This window comes from Monodelphis domestica, chromosome X (genome assembly GCF_027887165.1).
Source record: "Monodelphis domestica isolate mMonDom1 chromosome X, mMonDom1.pri, whole genome shotgun sequence".
NCBI classification, from domain to species: domain Eukaryota; kingdom Metazoa; phylum Chordata; class Mammalia; order Didelphimorphia; family Didelphidae; genus Monodelphis; species Monodelphis domestica.
The window spans coordinates 230,208-251,370 of NC_077235.1; the positions used below are offsets into that span (position 1 = coordinate 230,208).

Genomic DNA, 21,163 nt, shown 5'->3' on the forward strand with positions numbered 1-21,163 from the left:
GGGTAGGATTTAAGTGTCAAGACAGGCTCCGCTTTCCAAGAGTTCCTGGGTGGATTTTTTTCAACTTCAAGCCATGTGAAAAACCCCCATGGGTCTTAAGGCGCAGGGTCAGAGCCAATGGTAATGAACTCATTTTCTTTAGCGTAATTCCCCATGAAAAAGTTCATTGAACCACCATTTGATAATGCCATGAATGTTGGTGATGATCACCGCTGGTCTTCAGTTATCTGTGGTTGCAGAAGGGACAGTTACTAAGACCCATCTCCCCTAAATGTAGGTTGCTTGGGGGGAGGAGTTAGGAAGGCTCTTGGCCTCACCTAGCCTCTTGAGGTCATTGGTTTACAGGTGGCAGCGGAAGTTGTGGTTGAGATGGCAGTTGTAGCTAGACTTGATTTGAGTGGCACATGAATCCTTCTGACTCCTTCCTCAGTGCATCTTGTTGCTTCGGCTAAGTAGTAAGTGATGGTTACTGGCTGTCTGTGGTATTAGGAGCAAATATTTCTCGTGGTCTCTCTTACTAATAAATAGCTTAGCCAAAGGGTATGTAAAGGCTGCCGCATCTGGGAATTCCAGCTAGGTAGCATGAATTGTTGCCTTTTTTTTTTTTGGTCCCAGGGTATTTAGAAAAAGCAAAGCAAATGGAGACAGTTCTCCAGGCTTCCTGGAAATACTCTTGGGAAATTTTTTTTTTTCAAGATGTTAAAAGCATACTCTTGCTTTCTGCATACCAGTGGCTCCCTCTCTTCATTCCTCTTACCCCTTACACACTTCAATGTTTTATCAAGCATCGATAGCATCTGTTATGCTTCTCAGAGGAATAGGCCAGATTGAGTGAGGGGAGAAACGGTGCTCATGGCCCATTTATATTTTTTTTCTAGTGCTTTTTCCCGCCTTTTATTTTATTCCAGTGACAAATTTGCACATAAGTTTTCCAAGATTACATGATTCATGTTGTCTTCTTCCTTTCCCCCTCCCAGAATTGACAAGCAATTCTACTGGGGTTATACATGTATTATCACTCAACCTGTTTGTATATTCATTTATCTAAAAGAGTTGTCATATACCCAAATAAACAAATGATAAATCATATATTTTCTTCTGCATTTCTACTTCAACAGTTCTTTGGAGGTGGAAATGGCATTCTTTTTCCAAGTCCCTCAGAATTGTTCTGGATCATTGCATTGCTGTATTACATTTGGTCTTCTCATAATGTTTCAGTTACACACATGATCTCCTGGTTCTGCTCATTTCACTCCACATCAGTTCATGGAGGTCTTTCTAGCTCTTTCTGAAATCATCCACTTCATCATTCCTCATAGCACAGTAGTGTTCCATCACCATCGTATAACACACTTTGTTCAGCCATTCCCCAGTTGAGGGACATCCTTTTAGTTTCCAATTTTTTGCCACCACAAAAAGCGCAGCTATAAATATTTTTGTACAAACAGGTTCGTCCCCCCCCCCTTTTTTTTTTTTAAAGTCTCTTTGGGATATAGACCTGGTGGTGGTATTGCTGGATCAAAAGGTATATATTCTTTTAAAGCCTTTTGGGCATAATTCCAAATTGCCTTCCAAAAAGATTGGATCAATTCACAACTCCACCAGCAATGCAATAGTGTCTTTATGGTCCATGTTTGTTCTATCTGTCCTTCCGTTCAGAACTGATCCTTCTGCTGGTAGTGCTCTTTTGCCAAGTCTTTGAAGGAAAATAAAGGATTAAAATGAAAGAAAAACAGACAGTAAGAGATTGGGACTGGAGAAACTGCAATCTGAGCAGTAATGAATAGCATTGCTTCCAGAGACACACCAGTCAGGCTCTGATTATAGTCCCTTGTTAGATAAGGTGTGTCCTTGGGCAAGTGCTGAGATTTCCTGATTGGGAAATCAGAGAGGATACAAGTGTAGATTTAAACCTGGAAGTCATATTAGAGATTGTTTAGTCCATTCTCCACATTTTACAAATAGGAAGACTGAAGCCCTGAGAGACAGAGATATTTAGTCAAGGCTACAGGGTGGTGTGTATGTCTAGGCTGCTGGCACCGCATTCAGCAAACTAGGAAATTATTATACTTAGGCATTCCACTTTTAGCAGTCCAGTCAGCTCTATTAGCAGATTAGGAAATGGTGAGCACAAGACAAAGCCATTTCCATGAAGAAAAAAATCTGGAGGGGTTGCACAAGAGCAAGACTGTTGTTTGAATAATTAGAGGGTAGCCTCTGGCCCAGAAAACCCAGCTATTTGTTGACTTAGCTCCCTCCCCTTACCTAGCCTGCCCAACACCCTTACACCCTTGTGATAAACAAATCTAGTTGGACAGACTAACATAGCAACCAGGTCAGGCAGGATCTGGAGCATCTCTCATCTCTTTCATAGACTTCAACAGGCTTGGAAGGCTCTCTTTCCTTCTCTTTTGGAAAGGGAAGTAGATCCACAAAATAAGGAAATCAATTTGTAGGATCAAGCTGGGGCACACCAGCAAGTAGTAAGAGTTCATTGCGTGTTTCTCTTTCCTTGTACCTGCACTTAGTTCCCTATTGTCCATGCTCTTTCAACACCAACTGCTCTAGAAACTTGTGCTCCCTGTTGGGAGGAAAACAGGACTCATGGGGATCTCAAGGGCCAGACTAATGTGTTCAGTATCATGGATCAGACTCAGGTGAGCTGTAGCTGTGACCCAGAGTAAGTTTGGGCTGCTTTGGCATCTGTACTCGGTCATTTCCAGCTTTGGGACCAAATATTTTGTTTGGCTGAACTTTCATCTTTTTCTCTGCTGCTGAGCTGTCAGACCCCACTTTACCCAGCTCTGTGACTTGTTCTTAGCAATTCTTAGAGACAGACAAATGAAAGCCATCATCATAGAGAAATGCCCTATGCATATGAAATCCCTTGTCATGGCATACATATTTGAGGCCCAGAGAGCCACAAAAATCGTGACTTGTTTTGCCCCAATTTAAGGGTGTGGGTTTCTCCTTCCATAGGAAGTAAGGAGTGGGCTTCTAGTTTACTAGAATCAATTCTAAGCCCTGTAGACCTTGTTGTTTTGGTCACTGGCAAAAATGAATTGCTACCTCGGAAAATGAGCCTTTTCTTAGAACCATCCTTTTTTGTCCCCATAGCATCTGACTACATTACTGGCCTCCTCTGATATGCAAGTGGTCCTGGCAGTGCTGAATCTCCTGTATGTCTTCAGCAAGCGATCCAACTATATTACTCGTCTGGGTTCTGACAAGAGGACTCCACTGCTGTCCCGTTTGCAGCACTTGGCAGAGGTTTGTGTGGTAGCAAAAAATGATGGTCCTGGTGGTGGGAGAGGAAAGAGGAATCTTAGCACCTGCTAGCTCCAGGAACTTCCAGAAGGCTGTCTGATATTCATCCCCTTGAAACAGTGGTTGGGTGCACCACACACATTCTGGTTTTCCATTGCTTCATTTATGTCCATGTGTGAGGGCAAGGAGTCTTTCTGCACCCTAAAACAAGCGTGGGAAATTAATCACATTACTAGGTAGGAAATATCTGAAGCCAGATTTAAACCCCGAACCTGGTTCTCTATCCAACGAGCCAGCTAGTTACCCCCTACCCTTAGTATTTTCTAGGAACTTTAAATTGGTTTTAGAAACTATTGGAAATAGAGCCTGTAGATTTTGCATGTTCTGCTCAAGGTGAGCAAGCACAATATGCTACATTTTTGGAAGTCCCTGAGTTACTGAGGAGAAAGATTTTGAGTTCCCAGTGTGTCACTGAAGAAAGTTGCTGCAGTACTGGTAAGATAAAGTAGCACCTAAAATTTGCTCAAATGTCTTAACCCCTTGGTTTTTTCCTGTGGGATTGGAGTAAAAGTGAATGTTGGTTAGTGGTGGTCTTAAGTATTGGCCAACAAAAGGAAGTTTCTGCCAAAGTTCTGTGCCTGTTTCGACAGTGGGCTCAAAAGAGTTGGGTATTGGACATGGGCAGTTGGGGTGGGGGGCTGGATGTGGCACAGAGCTCTTTCTGAATTGTTGCTCAGGGGCCTCCAGCCCTTCGCAACTGGTTCTACCTACAGCTGGGACTGACCTTTGTTTCTTGAGTTCAGATGGGAAACTTGGTGATTAAAACTTGAGCCCCTAATTTAGCAAGCCCCCGGGAACTGTTTGTGGCATTCCAGGAACAATGCCCAAAGACAACACGGAGCAGCTAGCCTCTCCCTTCTCTGGTGCTTCTATTCTACATGTTAATTTTACATTTCATGGTAAAATAAACTCATTGAATGAAAATAAAATCATGGAAAACTGCAAAGAAAGGAGGTGACCAAATCATGGATTTTGAACTTCGTTTGCGCCCAATAAGATAGTTTTCATTCTGCATCATTGCTGCCTTTCTTTTACACTCCACCAGTCATTTCCATTATCTGATAATCCTAGTAAAGACAAAGAAGAAAAGAGTGGGGCAGGCAGGTGGCACAGCACACTTGCTTGACAGACAGCATGTGGATAGCTTGAACCCTGGTTTGCGTGACCTCTTCAAGCATTAAGAAACCCATCATTGCTTTTTTTAGGGATTTCCTCTCTTTTTTTTCTTGAGGATGTTTTTTTCACTTGACCATAGTTCATACCCGTTTTTTACAAGTGTGTGGATAGAATTTGCTCCCCAGGACTCTTACCCAGCATCCCATTTGCGTGCTCAGACTGAGTGCCAACACTGCATAAATACGTAGGATAGTTTTTGGTGGGATCCCACCTCTCCCCCTCTCCCCCTCCTGCTGCTGAAACTGGCTTTCAGCCAGACAGGAGAATTCATGCACAATGGTCTTAACTTTAGTTAGAAAATTAGGCTTTGAACTTCTATTTCTTTCTTCTCCTTCAAGTGATTATTAATAAAGTTTATAAAATTAATACTCAGTTATTGATATTTAAATCTCACACAAGTTTTTCCGGATTACTCATGATCATCATTATTATGTATTCTTAAGATATCACATATGTGCAGTAATGTTGTTATGTTCTTAAACCTCAATTGATTGAGAAATTCTCCATTTATAAGTACTTTCTTTTGTGTCTACTATTTTGGCACACATATCATAGCCTGCCTTTCTTTCTTGATTCTCCTTGGGTTGTTTGTGCAACATTGGATCACTGGGTCCAACCATGTGTGGAACAATCCATCTCACTTTTCCTGGTTATATTTCAGAAGGTTTAAACCAGTTCACTGCATTAGTGCTCCCAGTCTTCTGCTAATGTTGACTCTTAAAGTGGAAGCCCATGGAAGGAAGAAGCTTTCACTTTTTAGTTATATTCCCAGTGCTTAACACAGCACTCGGCACATTGTTGCTGCTTAAACAATAAATGTGTGGTGATTGAGTAGCTACTGAAATTGCTCAGGATCTTCTCCTTCACCTTGCCTCCATCACCCTTGACCTTTAACTCTTCCCCCTTTCACTTGTCAGATAATGACCTTTTTACTTTGAGATCATACACCTAGACCAGGGGTCCCCAAACTTAAAAAAAACAAACAACTATGAACAGATCAATATACTGCTGTCTGGGACAGTGGAGGCTGCAGTGCTGTGATGGGCCTGTCCCACCTTGCAGAGGCCCATCACCGCCACCAATATACAGGGCAGCAGTACAACACAGTGCAGAATCCTCTCCCCCAGATCACCCCTCAACATTCTGACATCATCCATTGTGCAGCCACATAATCCTTTGAGTGGTGCCTCGTTCTCGTTCATTTACTCTCAGAACAAGTCACCACGCAAAGGATTATTATTCATTGGAAGTAGTACTGTACGTGAGTGACACCGTGCTTTGCAGCACTGCTGCATACGGTGCTCCTCTCACTGACCACCAATGAAAGAGGTGCCCCTTCCGGAAGTACGGTGGGGGCCAGATAAATGGCCTCGGGGGCCACAGTTTGGGGACCCCTGACCTAGACTATTTGAGGAGACTATGTCTGTGTGCTGAACTTAGATACCAAAAAAGAGAATTTGGGTTCAAGAGCTTGGGAGTCTCAATAAATAGTCATTACATAAATTCATAGAATTTACACATTTACACATTCATTTCAGAGCTCTGTGTGTGTGAGAGAGAGAGAGAGAGCAGTGATCCTCTTCTTACTCTCTTTCCCTTTCCTTTGCTCCGCAGGAAATTTGTCTTTTTGCAGCTATTCTTTCCCCTGAATTATTTCTTAATCCCCCTCTAATCCCAATTTTTTTTTCTTTTTTCTTTCATTTCATTTCTAAACCAAATTGTGCTTATTTAATTCTCACTCCCTTACCCTTTCTTGCACATGTTTTGCGTGACAGTGCATGTTTTGCCTTTTTGCCAGTTTCAGATAAAGCATGAGGTTCATTTGATGCACACTCTAGACTTTCTGCCTACCCCAACTTATTATTTCATTCTATTTCAAATTTGCTGCTCAACTCCAACTTTTTCACCAGAAATTATTTTAATTTTTCTGTTCATTCTAAAGATCCATTTTTCCCCCCTGTATGGTGATACACAGCATTGCACAGTGAGTTATTCTTGGATTCCAGGTTTTCTTTTTTTGCCTTTTGAAATCCTTTATTTCAACAGTTCTCATGTTAGAGTTGAATTTTCTGGGTCTTGTGTGATCTTGACTGTATTTCTGGATACTTGTAGTATTTCTTCTTTGTTGTGGAAGCTCTCGATTATGACTAGGCTATTCCTTGGCGCTTTCTGGGGTTACTTTTAGGAGGTAATCTGGGGAAATACTCTCTCCTTTACCTTGTCTTGTGGCTCAAATAGAACTGGGCCATTTTTTTGGTTGTAATTTCTTCGTTCATTTATTTGTTTATTTTAGGGTATTTTTCTGTGGTTCCATGATTCATATTCTTTCCCTCCCTTCCTCCCACCTTCTCCTGTTGCCAATGTGTAATTCCACTGGGTCTTACATGTGTTGTTGATCAAGAACTATTTCCATATTATTAATATTTGCACTTAAGGTGATCTTCTAGAGTCTATATTCCCAATCCTATCCCCATCAACCTATGTCATCAAGCAGTTGTTTTTCTTCTGTGTTTCTACTCCCACAGTTCTTCCTCTGGATGTGGATAGTCTTCTTTCTCCTGAGTTCCTCAGAATTGTCCTGGATCAATGCATTGCTGCTAGTAGAGAAGTCCATTACATTTGATTGTGCCACAGTGTATCAGTCTCTGTACCGTGTTGTCCTGGTTCTGCTCCTTTCACTCTGCATCAATTCCTAGGGCTTCTTCCAGTTTGCATGGAATCCTTCCATTCCTTTTAGCACAGTAGTGTTCTGTCACCAACCGAGTGGTAGCTTGGTCTCCTCATTACCAATTTTAATACCTTCAATTTCTTTTTCTTCTCTAATTGCTAGTGCTAGTGTTTCTGGGACCATGCTCCATAATAGAGGTGATAATGGGCATCCTTGTTTCTCTCCTGATGTTATTGGGAAGGCTTCTAATTTATCCCCATTGCAGATGATGTTTGCTGATGATTTTAGATATATACTGTTTATTATTTTTAGGAAAGGCCCTTCTATTCCTATGCTTTCTAGTGCTTTCAATAGGAATGATTTTTATTATAATTTCTTGAAATTTAGGGGCTTCCTCTCCTCTTTTGAAATAATTTTCAATTAATCCTTTCTTGTTTTTTCCTTTTGTTCATTTTGTTGTGTTGCCACTTCTTTCTTGAAGTCTCTTCTCCTTTTTTGTCTTCCATGATTATTCTTGCAATGCTCTCCTTTATTTCCTCCCTTCATTCCTACCATTTATTTACATAGACTTTGTTGGAAACTGAGGCTCTGCTTCCATTAAATTGATTTGAGGTCATTTCTGACAATTGTGTTTATCTTTGGTGAAGCCCGGCTATTGTTTCGCTTTCGGGCCAGGGTATACGATCTTGTGCGCATCAGTGCCCCACTGTGAGCCAGCCTCTGTTTCCCCATCTGTAACACAGTCATGAGAATACCTATGATACCTCAGTACCATCAGTCAGGTCTTTCTTTATTAGATTGTCTGCTCTTGGAAGGATTTGACTTTTCTTTTTCTTCTTAGTTTAGTATAGTGCCTGGTACTATTGACTACTGAAGCCAATGTTGGCAAAGGTTTTCAAGTTCAGGTGCACAAAGTGCAACTTCAAGCTGCCTGTGAACCGAACACCCCCACCCCAGAGAGCAGAAGGAGGAAGTGCTTGCTCTGGGTGGCTGGACAAAGGAGCAGGACATGCAAAAAAATGTCCTCGGGTGCTAGGAAGACGGCCAACTGGGCATCTCCCCAGGGCCAGCTCTGTACATGTGCCACACCTTCACCAAAACAGTTATATAGCTTCCTAGATAGGCCAGACCTTGATGTGAGGCCTGCCTTGTTCACAGGTCTTGAGCTCTCCTCATTGCCGTTGCCTTAATACCAATCAATGTTTCACTGTCTTCCACTTTAGCCCTCATCCCACCAGGTACTTGTTCATAGGCTTGTTGTGAGTCAAATGATGGCAATTGCTTCATTAACCTTTTCCAACATCTTAAATTCAGAACCATTCACACACAAGGAAAGAAATTTTTGTTGTATCAGGAGTTTGATCGGACCAGGGCTAAATGAGACTTGTGTTTGACCATGAATTAACTATCAAAATTTCAGCTATGGTTTTCTTTCTTTTCCTGGCCCTTATGACCCTGTTTTATTTTTTTTGTTATTTTATTTTTTATAATAATATTATATATATATATAATAATATAATATAATAATAATATTGTTATTATTATTAATTATAAATTAGCTAGAAATTCCCTAGGTCATGGAGCTTTTCTTCAGTTGACTCTATTCTGAAATTTGAGTCTCATTTAAAAGATTGATTTATACTGAGCACCTCTACCTCTGATGTGTTATGCCCTATGTTAGATAGACTGTCCCATGGATTCAGCAAAGAAAGACCTCAGGCTGTTCTCATATTATTATTTTCATTTCTCCTTTGTCCAAAAAACCAATACAGATCCCCATCTCTTTTCCCTTTATTAAGTGGTTCCTGTGTGTCTGTCATTGTATGCTAGACACCAGACCCCTATTGGCAAATCTATGGTACACATATTGGAGGGGGCTGCTCCCTTCCCCCTCTCCACACTTACCTAAGGACATTTTTCACATGAACGTTCCCTCTAACCAGCAACCTAATGGGAGGGCTTCCTCCCTCCCTTGTCTCGGGTAAGGTGGGGGTTTCACATGCTGCGTGAGGGTTTAATTTTGAACACTCAGTCTCTAAAAGGTTCACTATCAGTGGACTAGACCTTTAAGCACCAACTTGTCTCATGTAATGTACGAGATGGAAGTCTATGCAGCAGAAATGTGAACTGAAGAAATACCAGGTAGGTGGTTTGGGAGGGAGGGCAGCCCTGATAATTTAGAGGCATCAGTTAAGGCAACTTCATATAGACAGGCCACTGGATCCTCAAGAGAACAACTGCATCTCCAAGACTGGGGTGGCGGATCTGAGGTGGAAACATGGAGGATGGGTAATTCCTGTGCCTGAAGTTGCGCTATAATGAAGCTAATGTGGGAGAAGCAGAGAGGAGCCAGCAGCCCATGTATGGTAAATTATAACTCTTCCTTGTTATTTCCCACAGAGCTGGGGTGGCAAAGAAAACGGTTTTGGGCTCGCAGAGTGTTGTCGAGACCTGCACATGTTGGTAAGTTGCTCTTTCCATTTTGGGTGGTCCCTTTTTGGTGCCTGAGGGAGAAACCTATGACTCCTAGGCGTAGAATACCTAAATGAAATTATTTCTGGAGAAGGCAAGAAAATACTATGGCCCACATCAGGATCAGGTTTCTTGGATATTCAAGCCTTAAAGAGACTAGGAATCAAAGCCCCACTTAGTATCTCTACTGTCCATCAAGCCCTTCCCGATGTTGCACAGTACCTGTTATTTCATAGGTGTTTGTTTTCCAAGACTTTGTGCTCCCCAGAATACTCAGCCCCCTTCCCCATTCACATCATCTCTTCATGCTCACTTCTGCTTTCCACTCTTATTTATGGCCTAAGCCTATTAGGTACCACCTAGTCATTTACTCCTGTATATTGGCAGTGGTAGAGTTAGCATGTGTTCTAGCTGCCTCCCTGTTCTTTTGTTCAGAACTTCCTGGAGCAGAGTTTCAGCAGATCTGTAAGAAGCTGAAGATATCTTTTACCCTGGGTGGGTGGTGATGCAGACTGGCGTGTTGGACTTACCGTTACCGACCTCCAGGACAGTGCATCAGTTTAGATGCCCTTTTTTCCCCAAATAAATTCACTTGTAGCCATATGGCTCAAATTCATAAAAAGGATCTTGTTTTCTCTTTGCTATTCCTGCTTTTATTTCTGGCTTGTCATGAGTTCAGTAATTCTTTCAGGGTAGGGCACTACTGAGTTTGGGCTCTTCGTACCATAGATGGGTTCTTTTAAAATCTAGTTGCCACTTTTTTCTCACGGTCTGTAGCTATGTTCTTCTGATTCTCTTTGGCCATCTTGGTTATGGATGTGATTTGGGATCCTTCTTCCTCAAGTAGTTGTATCCTACACCTTTTGGTTTAAGATCTATATTCATTGAGATTCAGTTGTTTGGAGTCATCCTCAGGCCTTTTTTACCATGGCCTGGCCTCTTCATGTGTTCACCTGGAGTCATTACTTCATTCCCATCTATGACCCAAGGAATCTTAGCCTGCTGCATTAAAGCCCCAATGTAAGGGTGGGAATTTGCTAAATGGAAGAGTTTTTATAGATGGTCGTGGAAGGCACTGTAACTGTAACTTATACCTTTGCCTTGGCCCTGTCCAAACAGTGAAATCCTTCTGTGTTCTTCATTCTCATCTCCCGTTGCTGCCCATCAGACCCTCTCAATCAAAAGCCAGGATTTAGCTTGGATTGTGCCCTCAGGGGAAGGGGGGAGCAGATGAGGGCTTTTCCCTCTAAGAGGAAGAAAGATAGCCATGGGACCAGAAGACAGAGGAGGCAGAGCCTGACCAACGTACAGTGACCCTACAGCTTCCTACTGCCACTGTGCCCCACTCAAGTGTCAGTTGGAAGATGCTAGGTTTGGAGGGGGTCACCTGCTTTTTTCTCCTACACGGTTCTAGCTTAACATCTGATTCCATCCTATGCTTTATACACAGAAATACCCACCCAGTGCAACTACACTACACTTTGAATTCTATGCAGACCCAGGGGCCGAGGTCAAAGTTGAGAAAAGGGTGAGTCTCGTGCTTGTTCTAGTAGGGTTGACAGCACAGGATGATGGGAAAGATTAGCTAGAATCTGATATTAACTAGGGAAGGGTTCCTGAGTTGTACTGCTACTTCCTTCTATGTTCAAAAACACCCACCCACCCACCCCTTGAAATTTGTTGCAGCTTCAAATGGCAAGGCTGTTCCCTTTACCTGTGCCTAGGCCTTTGTCTGAAAAGTCCAACAGACAAGAGCCACTCTACTCCCAACTCCTTATGCCTTGAATCTGGTGTTGAAACACAGTGACATTGGTGCACTCTTGTTTCTGTCCCTGTCATTCATGCTTCTTTGTCTGCCTCCTAAAAGCTACCTTGGGGAATGTTTCTGGGAAACTCCAGTTTTCTTTGGCTGAGAGTTTATCAGGTTGAGGTCTACTCCCTGTTAAGTTACAAGTAGGGTGTTTAAGGGAATAGCTCAATTTTGATTCCGAATAGTCATACCTCATTAACTTGACTCTTTAGGTCATAAGAAATTTCTTTAGAATATCCAGGCTCCACTGTAAGTAGAGATAGCAAAAGAAAACAAGTGGACAATGTTTTCTTAGCCAACTCTTCTCTTTCCCTCCCTTTCTCTTTTAGACACCCAGTAATACACTACATTACATTCATATAGAACAGCTTGACAAGGTAAGAGAATTCCCAACCTCTGTCATGGTCTAATTTTTGTGACTCATTTACCACTGAGATCTTAACCATTCTCTCTCTCTCTCTCTCAGATTTCAGAAAGTCCTTCTGAAATCATGGAATCCCTCACGAAAATGTACAATATCCCAAAGGATAAGCAGGTATGTTATTGCCCCAGAATGGGTCCCCAAATGGGGATGGGATTGTTAGTAAAGATCCTACTCACATACACTTGTCCTAGGAACGCCACTCAAGTATTTCAGTTGTGGCATTTTTTTGGATTCTAAATTTTGGAAAGAACATTGTGTTTATGTTCTTCCTACCTGCTCTGAGAAATCAGTTCATTGGGTTCCATTAGCTCTCCCTTCCTCAAGTTGTTCTTTTGTGTCCCTTATGACTTCTTTGGATGTTAAGGGGAATTCACTTCTTCGGCCATAGTGCAAGCAACAAAGGTAAGGGAAGTTCCATCAAAGGCCTCTCTGCACGTTTCGTGAAGACTGAAGGTAAGATTGACCTTGTTTCCTCCTCCCAGATGCTGCTGTTCACACATATCCGACTAGCCCATGGCTTTTCCAATCATAAGAAGAGGCTACAAGCAGTTCAAGCTAGGCTCCATGCGATCTCCATATTAGGTAAGCTCACTGAGTCTGAGACTTCTCCGGTCCCTCCTTACTCTAGATCCTTGTTTGATGCCACAGCTCTGGTAAACCAATCATTGGTGCTAGCATAGTGAGTGAGGTCACTTCAGAGCTCATTGCTCCCTAAGAGGACACTTTGGAGTTATGTTGGATGTTTCTTCATGCTTGATCTTGTTGGAATTATCAGTGGCCTTTGGGGTTCTCCATTATCCAAAATTTCTTAATTTTGTTCATTCAGTCAAAACAACTAGCAGGTCAAATTGTTTGAATCCCATTTCGGGGCTTTGGCTGACTGTCCAGTGTCCATGCCATCTGCAACATTTTTGTTAGAATCATCATGTAATAATTGTTTATTAGGACAGAGAAGAAGGGAACAAGCATTTCAGTCAGTACCGAGGATGGTAAAGGTAGGTGGTGGTGGTGGACCAGGAAGAAGACACTGTGCCTCTTAGCTCTGTGCATTTTCTCTGGTGGTCCCTCACACCTAGAACTCTGCATCCTCAACTCTTCCATTTACTTTCCATGTAACTAAAATCCCATCTTCTGCCTTCCCTCCTTAAATTATTATTATTATTAATTGCCCATTGCATAGCCTGTTTGTGTGTATTTATTTCTCTATTCAGATTGTAAGTTCCTTGCCTCTTTTTATATTATCTGCAGGGTACTTAGAGCACAAGGTGTGGGCACTTAATTTTGATTGATAATTCGGGAGGATAAGCAAAGGAACACATTCATTAAGCACCTACTATGTACCAGGAACTTTATGAAGATGACTTCATTGGGATTCTTACAACAGCCCTGATAGACAGATACAATTACTACCCCCATTTTACAGTTGAAGAGTCTCATTTTCTCAAGATCACATGACTAGGCTATATGCTTCCAAGACTGAATTTTAATTCAGCTATTCCTGATGCCAAGGCCAGTGGTCCATCTGCTGTGCCATCTACCTGTCCTTACAGTAAGGGTTGACTCACAAGTCTAAATCACTTAGGCAGTGAAATGTACTCATATACCTCAATATAGACAGAGGGGCTGGAGAGGTATAGGTTAGAAGTGAAGATGAAGGGGAATGCTCATCACTGCATTCTTTCTGAATTTCATTGCCCTTAATGGTTTTCATTTGTTCTTATGACAAGGTGTTACTAATACTGGGGAAATATTGATACAATATAAGTTAATATATGCCTTTAATGCTTTGTCAGTTAAAATAACAGTGGCTTCCTTCATAGAATTAAAAGACACATTAAAGTTTTTGGGAAGAATCAAACGAGATTCTATTTTTCAAAAGCATTTTTATACCTTCAAGTGAGCTGTGTGTGTGTGTGTGTGTGTGTGTGTGTGTGTGTGTGTGTGTGTGTGTGTGTGTTTGCTTGCACACATGTGCCCCAAAGTAGGCTCTCTGGCAGTTGCTCTGACTTGAAAAACAATCATTTCTAAAAATAGCTCGGATAGATAAGGATAACTTATAAGGGAGAAAGTGAAACAGGTTGGAATCGGCAGAAGCCTAACCTCCAACAGTAGTGTTTTTTCTCATAAGTCTCTCAGAATTGTCCTGCTATTAGAGAAGTCCATTACATTCAATTGTACCACGGTGTGTCAGTCTCTGTGTACATTGTTCTCCTGGTTGTGCTTCTTTCACTATGCATCAGTTCCTGGAGGTCCTCCTAGTTTACATGGAATCCCTCCAGTTCCTCATTCCTTTGAGCTCAATAGTATTCCATCACCAACATGTACCAGAATTTGTTCAGCCTATGTGTGTGTTGTTAACAAGGCAGTGTATTCTGGTGGGCCAGTTTCTTTTCCCATTCTAGCCAAAAGTCAAGTGTATTCATATCATGTGATTCTTCTTCAGGCAGTTTTACCTATCAGTTTTTCTTAATCCGCTGTCTTTCCTTTTGCAGTATATTCCAATGCCTTACAGGAGTCCGCAAACAGTATCCTGTATAATGGTTTGATAGAGGAATTGGTGGATGTCCTTCAGATAACAGATAAACAGCTCATGGTAGGATTTCCTCTATTTACTGTGTTTGTTCATTTCTACTCTTTGCATGAAACTGCTCCTCCTTTTCTTGCATTCAAAAGATTTAGAGCTTGATGGTCATAGCTCCTTGATTTGGAGCTTCCTTTTCAGAGAGTTGCTTTGGTGCTGGCTTGGTCCCAAAGATCACTTGCCCAAGATGATGCAATAAGAAAGTGACACAGCCATATCCCTGCTTCTCAGTCTAGCAGGTACCTGGCTTCACCACCTTGACTTCTGTATAGCCCTGTGATCACCACTGACAGAAGGTGGTCAGGTCCAACTTAACAAGATCCTCTGAAGTGTGTTTCCTCCTGATCAGAGTTTTCCTAGGAAAGCCAACAAGGAAACTTAGTTTACTCACTTGTCTGTTTGCTTTTCCTCATGTCAAACAAAAGCTTTTGGCTTTTACAAGATTCCTGTCATGTCCTCCTCATTTTATCCTGTTGTTATGAAGTTCTTCTTCCTGAAAATTTCCCAAAGGCCCTGCCATGTGCTAAATTGATTTATGGCTGTGGCTTGAGAAATGTGTTGCTTATGTGTTTTCTTTGCTTTTCTAGGACATCAAGGCAGCCTCTTTGAGGACTTTAACATCAATTGTACACTTGGAGAGGACACCCAAACTCAGCAGTATTATTGACTGCACAGGGACTGCCTCTTATCATGGATTTTTACCTGTCCTTGTAAGGAACTGCATCCAAGCTATGATTGGTAAGATTGAGTTTATCCCCAGGCTGAAAGACCCTTTCTTGGAGCTCCCATTCCCTTTGTGTGTTGGGTCCAAGTGCACCAGGATTATGGATTTTTCCTCACTTTTTTCCCTCTTCCCCCTTCAGATCCTATCATGGACCCATACCCTCACCAGTTTGCCACTGCTCTCTTCTCCTTCCTGTACCACTTGGCCAGTTATGATGCTGGAGGAGAAGCCTTGGTGTCTTGTGGAATGATGGAGGCTTTACTTAAGGTATGTTATCTGTTCATTTTTTTTTGGAAGTAGCCAAGCAGCAGTGCATTATGATGAGCATGAGAGCCAATCAAGACCCAAATCCAATAATATAAGGAAATTCTCTGGAGTCTGGGTCTCATATACCATATTCACCATGCCTATAATCCTCTCTCTGTTGATGTGTTAGTCTGTCCACATGCAGCTTTCTGCAACATTGGCTTAGCTCTTTGGGCTCTGACTCCTGCCAGTTGAGCTGACCTAGCTGTGTAACATTTAAATCACCTCACCTTCTTGGCTGGGCCTCAGTGTTCCCATCTAGAAAGTTACACTAGAGCACTTCAGTGCTTTATATTCTCAGCTGACCCTCTCCTCCAATGGGAAATGGTTTTCCTGATCAGCCTTGTGTCAGTGGAAAACTCTGAACTCTACCTAGGTGATCAAATTTCTTGGAGATGAACAGGACCAGATAACCTTTGTTACCCGAGCTGTCCGAGTTGTTGACCTCATCACCAACCTCGACATGGCGGCTTTTCAGTCTCATAGTGGACTGTCCATCTTCATTTACAGATTGGAGGTATTTCTTTGAACATTCCTAGTCCCACATAACTGCACATGGACTACTTTAAAAGCCTTTTGATTGTTGATAACTATAGATTCTATCTTTCTTAAAATAAGTCATCTCTTCTGGGCTTCTCCCAGAAATTTTCCACAAGAGCTATTTTAATCATACATTCCCTGGAATTTGCTTCTTCCCTTTAATACAGCATGAAGTTGACTTGTGCCGAAAAGAGTGTCCTTTTGTGATCAAGCCAAAGATCCAAAGGCCCAGCACTGCCCATGAAGGAGAAGAAATGGAAACAGACACAGACGGTACAGTCATTGCTTAGCCCCCAAGTATCATGGAGTTGGGGGCTGGGAGCTCTGTTCCATGCCTGCTCAGTCCTATTGCTATGAGATGTTGTGATTCCAGCCCCGTGCCAAGTGTCTTTCATTTGCCCCTTGCTCCTGTAGCCACTGAAAAAAATTTGTTATTTTCAGCTGTTCTATGGGACATCTCTTATCAATGTCACACCAAATGTGCAGTGAATGCACAGTGGAGACAAAGAATTAGCTGGATAGGCATTAAGACAACAGCCAAAAAGGTATTGGCATACTAAAGGAATGGACGTAATTAGGGTTAGGAGAAATGTCTTTATTGGGTTCTACAATTGCCTTCAAAGAGGACCTCTATTGTTACCACCAACGTGTGGGTGGCAAAGAGGCCTCAGAAAGATCTAGGTGGCTTTTAATACTCTACTTTGGGGAGATATGATTGAATTCTATTAGACTCTACAGCCCCACATGTGGGGTGCTGTGTTTTTTTCTTTGGGAACACCTTCAGAAGCTGGAGCATAACCAAGATGGCGATAGGATGGATTGCTAGAACTGAGACTTCAGCGTGGAGAAACAGACCTTCAGAGTTGAAAGGAACCTCATTCAACAAATAATTCAATAGTTATCTGAAAAAAGAAACCCCCACCTCCTGATCTGGTGGTTGGTCATCCACCTACCCTTTGCTTGAGGACCTCCTTCCTCCTAGCTTAGCTTCCCATTTGAGATAGCTCCAGTTGTTGGAAAATCCTCTCTAACTCTGTTAGGCCACAGACTCTTTGGGAAAGGACAGTTTTATTTGATATGTGCTGGAATTTGATTCCTTTCCAGTGTTTGTGGATGTCGGAAGGCCCACTCCTTATTCACAATGCCCTGGGACACTTATTCACTTTTTTCTTGGCTTCTGATTTTGTTTGGCTCTTTTGTTCTTTGCTCTTATCCTCTACCATGTGAGATGTTTGGCTTGAATGGAATTTTGAAATACTGTTCTTAACAAGCTCCTGGGTGAATAAAATACACAGCAACTTCTGGTCCTTGTTTTTGGTCTAACTTGTGGGTTCTTGTTTCTTCCTTTTCTCACCCCCAGGCAGCAAGGCTGTCTTTTTCACGCTCTCTCTTACCAAGTATTAGTCTCTTCTTCTCTGCTGACCAAGGTCAGGTCTTCTGTGAAGACTCTCTTGTTTGCATTGCCTAAGAATGATCTCTCCCATCCTAGATTTGCTTAAGGCATCTTCTGTGGACCTTTCGTTCTCCTTCTTATTAAACTCATGAACATGTTAGGACTCTCACTTTTCTTCTTTGCGTCCCCAGTTCCATGCCCGAAATTGCCCTGGATATCCTGCTTGCCACAGAAGGAACCTGGATATTTGAAATGTTACTGTAATAGAATTCTTTCTCACACTTTCCAGTCCTGCCCTTATCAACCACTTTTGGGGATTGTCTTAAGAATTTCACTATGAACCATTAGAAAGTCAATGTACAAGGGTTATTGGAATTCCTTGTCTCTGATCTGGCTTTCATTGAAATCATCTGCTATGGAAGCCTTAGTTTTCTACATTGAGAGTTTTCTCTCACTTTATTTTCTCTTCCCCCTCTCTCTCCCCTCTCCCCTTCCTGATTTCTTCTTCAGTTGCAGATGTAGCCATGGAAAGCAGTCCTGGCCCATCCACTGCTTCGGTAGATCACCGACCCGATGTGGAAACAAGGTCCCGGGCTCCCAGCATCAGCGGCAGCGTCATGCTCCCTCCCCGTACTGGTGTGTAGTCTGACATGATATCATTGGGCACAGCTGCTAATTGGTCATAAGATTGGGGTTCTCCCAGCTGTGAGGGACTTGAGGGCTCTAGCTGTTGGATGCCTTGATCTTAGTTTCTAGTTAAAGCAGCCGTGGCAAAGACTCTCTTGCTTGTTGGTGAATATTTCTTCTCTGCTGCCGTGACTGAGTTTTGCATACCTGTTTTCATACATCAGTCCTTTCCATCAGGACACCTAGGAATCCTTCCATATCTTCATACAGTCATCTTTCTAATATTCTCTCTTCTGGGGAGAGGGGACACTTGATAATTCTCTAAAATGTAATTAATGGTAGCTGACTTTTTGTACTCTGTTCATTGCATCATGGAATCACAGAATGTTGAGAACTATAAAGCACCTCAGTGGCCCAACAAGTGTCCTTCCAAGCTTCACTTGAATTTCTCCTTGAGTGCATATCTACCACCTCATTCCACTTGTAGTTAGTTCTAATGGTATGGAGGTTTGTCTTTACATACAGTTTAAATCTGCATCTTTTGCCTTCCCCTTGTCCCCCAAATTGTTTCTGGTTCTGCCTTTCAGTGCCAAGCAGAAAGTTTTATTCTTCTTCTACATTGACTTATAGTGGTGACCCCTCATCCCCTTTTCTAGACAAAGCTTCCCATTTTCTTCACTCTACTATTGTATTGATTCAAGACCTTCTTTAATCCTCTTGGTTGCTTTATTCTGGAGACTCCCTAGGTGAGCATTGTTGAGCTTAAACAGTTGTATCCATAACTGTGAATATATCTTCTAGTTGTGCTGTGGCCTGGGCAGATTATAGAGGACAGAGTCCTGCAAGTTCGAATAGCCCGGTGGCATTAAGTCCTTGCCTTACCATGTCTCACTGTTGCCAAATCTGCTCAGAGGCCCCACCCTTTCTTATTTTGATTTTCCTTCAGTCTTCAGTCCTCCCTTATATGTGGGGAGTTAATTTTTTGGACCTATTAACAAAACTAGATATTTATCTCCATTGTATTTTAGCTATAATAATGAGTGAGCTCCCAAGGAGAAGAAAGTCATTTTAAGTCATTTGTGTCTATGATGGAATCTTTACTTTTCCACATCTGTGAATTTCTTCCTTCTAATGCTTCAAGGTTGCACAAGGGACATTTTCTCAATCCTTCTTTTGGAGCCAACCTTAGTCATTTTAAGTAGTTAAGTGTTGTTTTCTTTCCTGGGGTCATTTAAATTGAACCTCCCTATCACTCTCAGTGTAACCCTTTGAATTCTGCTCTTTGCAAGTCTTGGGTACTCATCTTACAGGTGATAGAATGCTTGCTTCTCTCCAAGATGTCCATCCCTTCCATCTTATCGCTAAGAATCAGTTCCAGAATAGAGTTCCCCCTTTGTTTCTTCAACTTTGTAAGGAGGAAATTTTGGCGCTGACTGCTTTTGGTTCCAACAGTGGCATTTCACTTGGAATGTGTGCACTATTGCTTGGTACCATGTGTGTAACCTGTCTCCTCTCATTTGCCTTTGCCAGGAGTCCAGTGCATTCCTCAGCGTGCTGCACTTCTCAAGTCTATGCTGAACTTCCTTAAGAAAGCTATCCAAGACCCTGCCTTCTCTGATGGCATTCGTCATGGTAATGGTTCCACTTTAACTGCTTGTCTCAGTGAGGACTAGTGGTCATAGATTCACAAAGGTGGTTCATTTCCCGTGATTGACTAGTGTGCTTCCATTTTGGGAGAATTTCAGGGACTTGATAAAGCATCAAAGCACTTCCATTAAAAAAAAATAGAATTTGGGTCAATGTCATGGGTTGTTACATTTGGAAAGTTATTTAGTTAGTTTGGTAGTCACTGCACTGGGCTCTTTGGGTGTGGGAGTCTGAGGATGGCAGTGAGTGTCTTGTCTGTAGTCTCAAGACATTTATCATTTCTTCTCAGGCAGCTTTGGGCGCCCAGTCTTGTGAGGGAGTCAACAACAGTTTTAGATCTTGGCCCTAATAGTCTGATCACATGACAGTGTCAGTTTTATGTATCTTTAAAGATGAGAAAGGGCAAAGGAATGAGTATTGGAGGAGGGAGACATAGGCATCAAAGCCAAGGTCTCTGTACTGATTTGTCAACAAAAACATGTAAGTAGAGTTTCCATGCCAATTACCCGTTGGGGACTATAAAACCCAAAGACAGCCAAGTTCTTAGATTCATTTACCTTCTTTTCAGGGGGTTGAGTGGAAGAGAAGACAGAAGTGGGCAGAAACAAAAAGGGAACAGAACAGGGTTCACAGAGAAGTCAATATTATGGAATTGGACTGAGACTTAAAAGCTTTTTATTCTGTGATTTTAGAGGATAATCAAAAATACCAAATATTTGTTTTATCTTAGTGATGGATGGCTCTTTGCCTACCTCGTTGAAACACATCATCAGTAATGCAGAGTATTATGGGCCTTCACTCTTTTTGCTGGGTAAGTCAATTCATTCTCTCAAAATATTTTTAATGAAACATAGGGAAGCTATTGCTCAAGTTTTAAAATTGGGGTTTTTGCTGATATCTTCTGTTTCTGCATTGCCTAGATTTCTCCAATAACACTTGTATTCTCCAAACAAGATCTTGACTGTTTTTTTATTATTTCAAGAAAATGAGAAGGAAGGTGGGAAAAAAGTCAGCAAAATTACCCTGTGGGAAAAATTGACAATATGTACCATGTTCTATATTCATCCATTTTCCTTAGTTCTACATTGTAATTGAGTCTAGTCCAAGTTTAAGTTTTGTTCTTTGTAATTTTGTGGCTTTTGTATTTTTCTAATTCAATTTTAAATTTTCCGATCAGCAACCATCTATCTTCTCTCTCTGGCGCGCCCCCGGGCCCCGCGCCCCCCCCCCCCCCCCGACAATGAAAGAAGACCAAAACCTCTGTTACAAACGCATATAGATCAGCAAAGAAGTGTGTACATTTGGCCGTTTCTTTTTAAATGTTTTCTTCATTTCGCATTCTGAGTCCTTTAGCTCTGTCTGGAGCTTGGTGAATCTTCTTGAATTGTAGTTGGTCACTGTGGTGATTTGGGTTAATTCACAGTTGATTATCTTTACAATATCACTTGTTACATAAATTTTCCTCATT

General features: G+C 41.9%; 1 protein-coding gene across 39 annotated transcripts in view; it reads left to right on the top strand.

The window, feature by feature from the left end:
- Positions 1–21,163, top strand: part of HUWE1 (HECT, UBA and WWE domain containing E3 ubiquitin protein ligase 1) — a 109,831-nt gene that overhangs the window by 24,938 nt on the left and 63,730 nt on the right. For 19 of the 39 annotated variants that reach the window (XM_007505989.3, XM_016427134.2, XM_007505990.3 and 16 more), the window contains 14 exons: positions 3,118–3,270; positions 9,572–9,634; positions 11,094–11,171; positions 11,783–11,830; positions 11,920–11,988; positions 12,360–12,459; positions 14,370–14,470; positions 15,046–15,196; positions 15,322–15,449; positions 15,865–16,005; positions 16,196–16,301; positions 17,932–18,057; positions 19,579–19,680; positions 20,426–20,506. In XM_007505989.3, coding sequence (XP_007506051.1) covers positions 3,118–3,270; positions 9,572–9,634; positions 11,094–11,171; positions 11,783–11,830; positions 11,920–11,988; positions 12,360–12,459; positions 14,370–14,470; positions 15,046–15,196; positions 15,322–15,449; positions 15,865–16,005; positions 16,196–16,301; positions 17,932–18,057; positions 19,579–19,680; positions 20,426–20,506 — 1,447 coding nt within the window. The remainder of the gene's footprint in view (positions 1–3,117; positions 3,271–9,571; positions 9,635–11,093; positions 11,172–11,782; positions 11,831–11,919; positions 11,989–12,359; positions 12,460–14,369; positions 14,471–15,045; positions 15,197–15,321; positions 15,450–15,864; positions 16,006–16,195; positions 16,302–17,931; positions 18,058–19,578; positions 19,681–20,425; positions 20,507–21,163) is intronic. The other 20 variants (XM_056809021.1, XM_056809034.1, XM_056809026.1 and 17 more) reach the window with 2 other exon arrangements.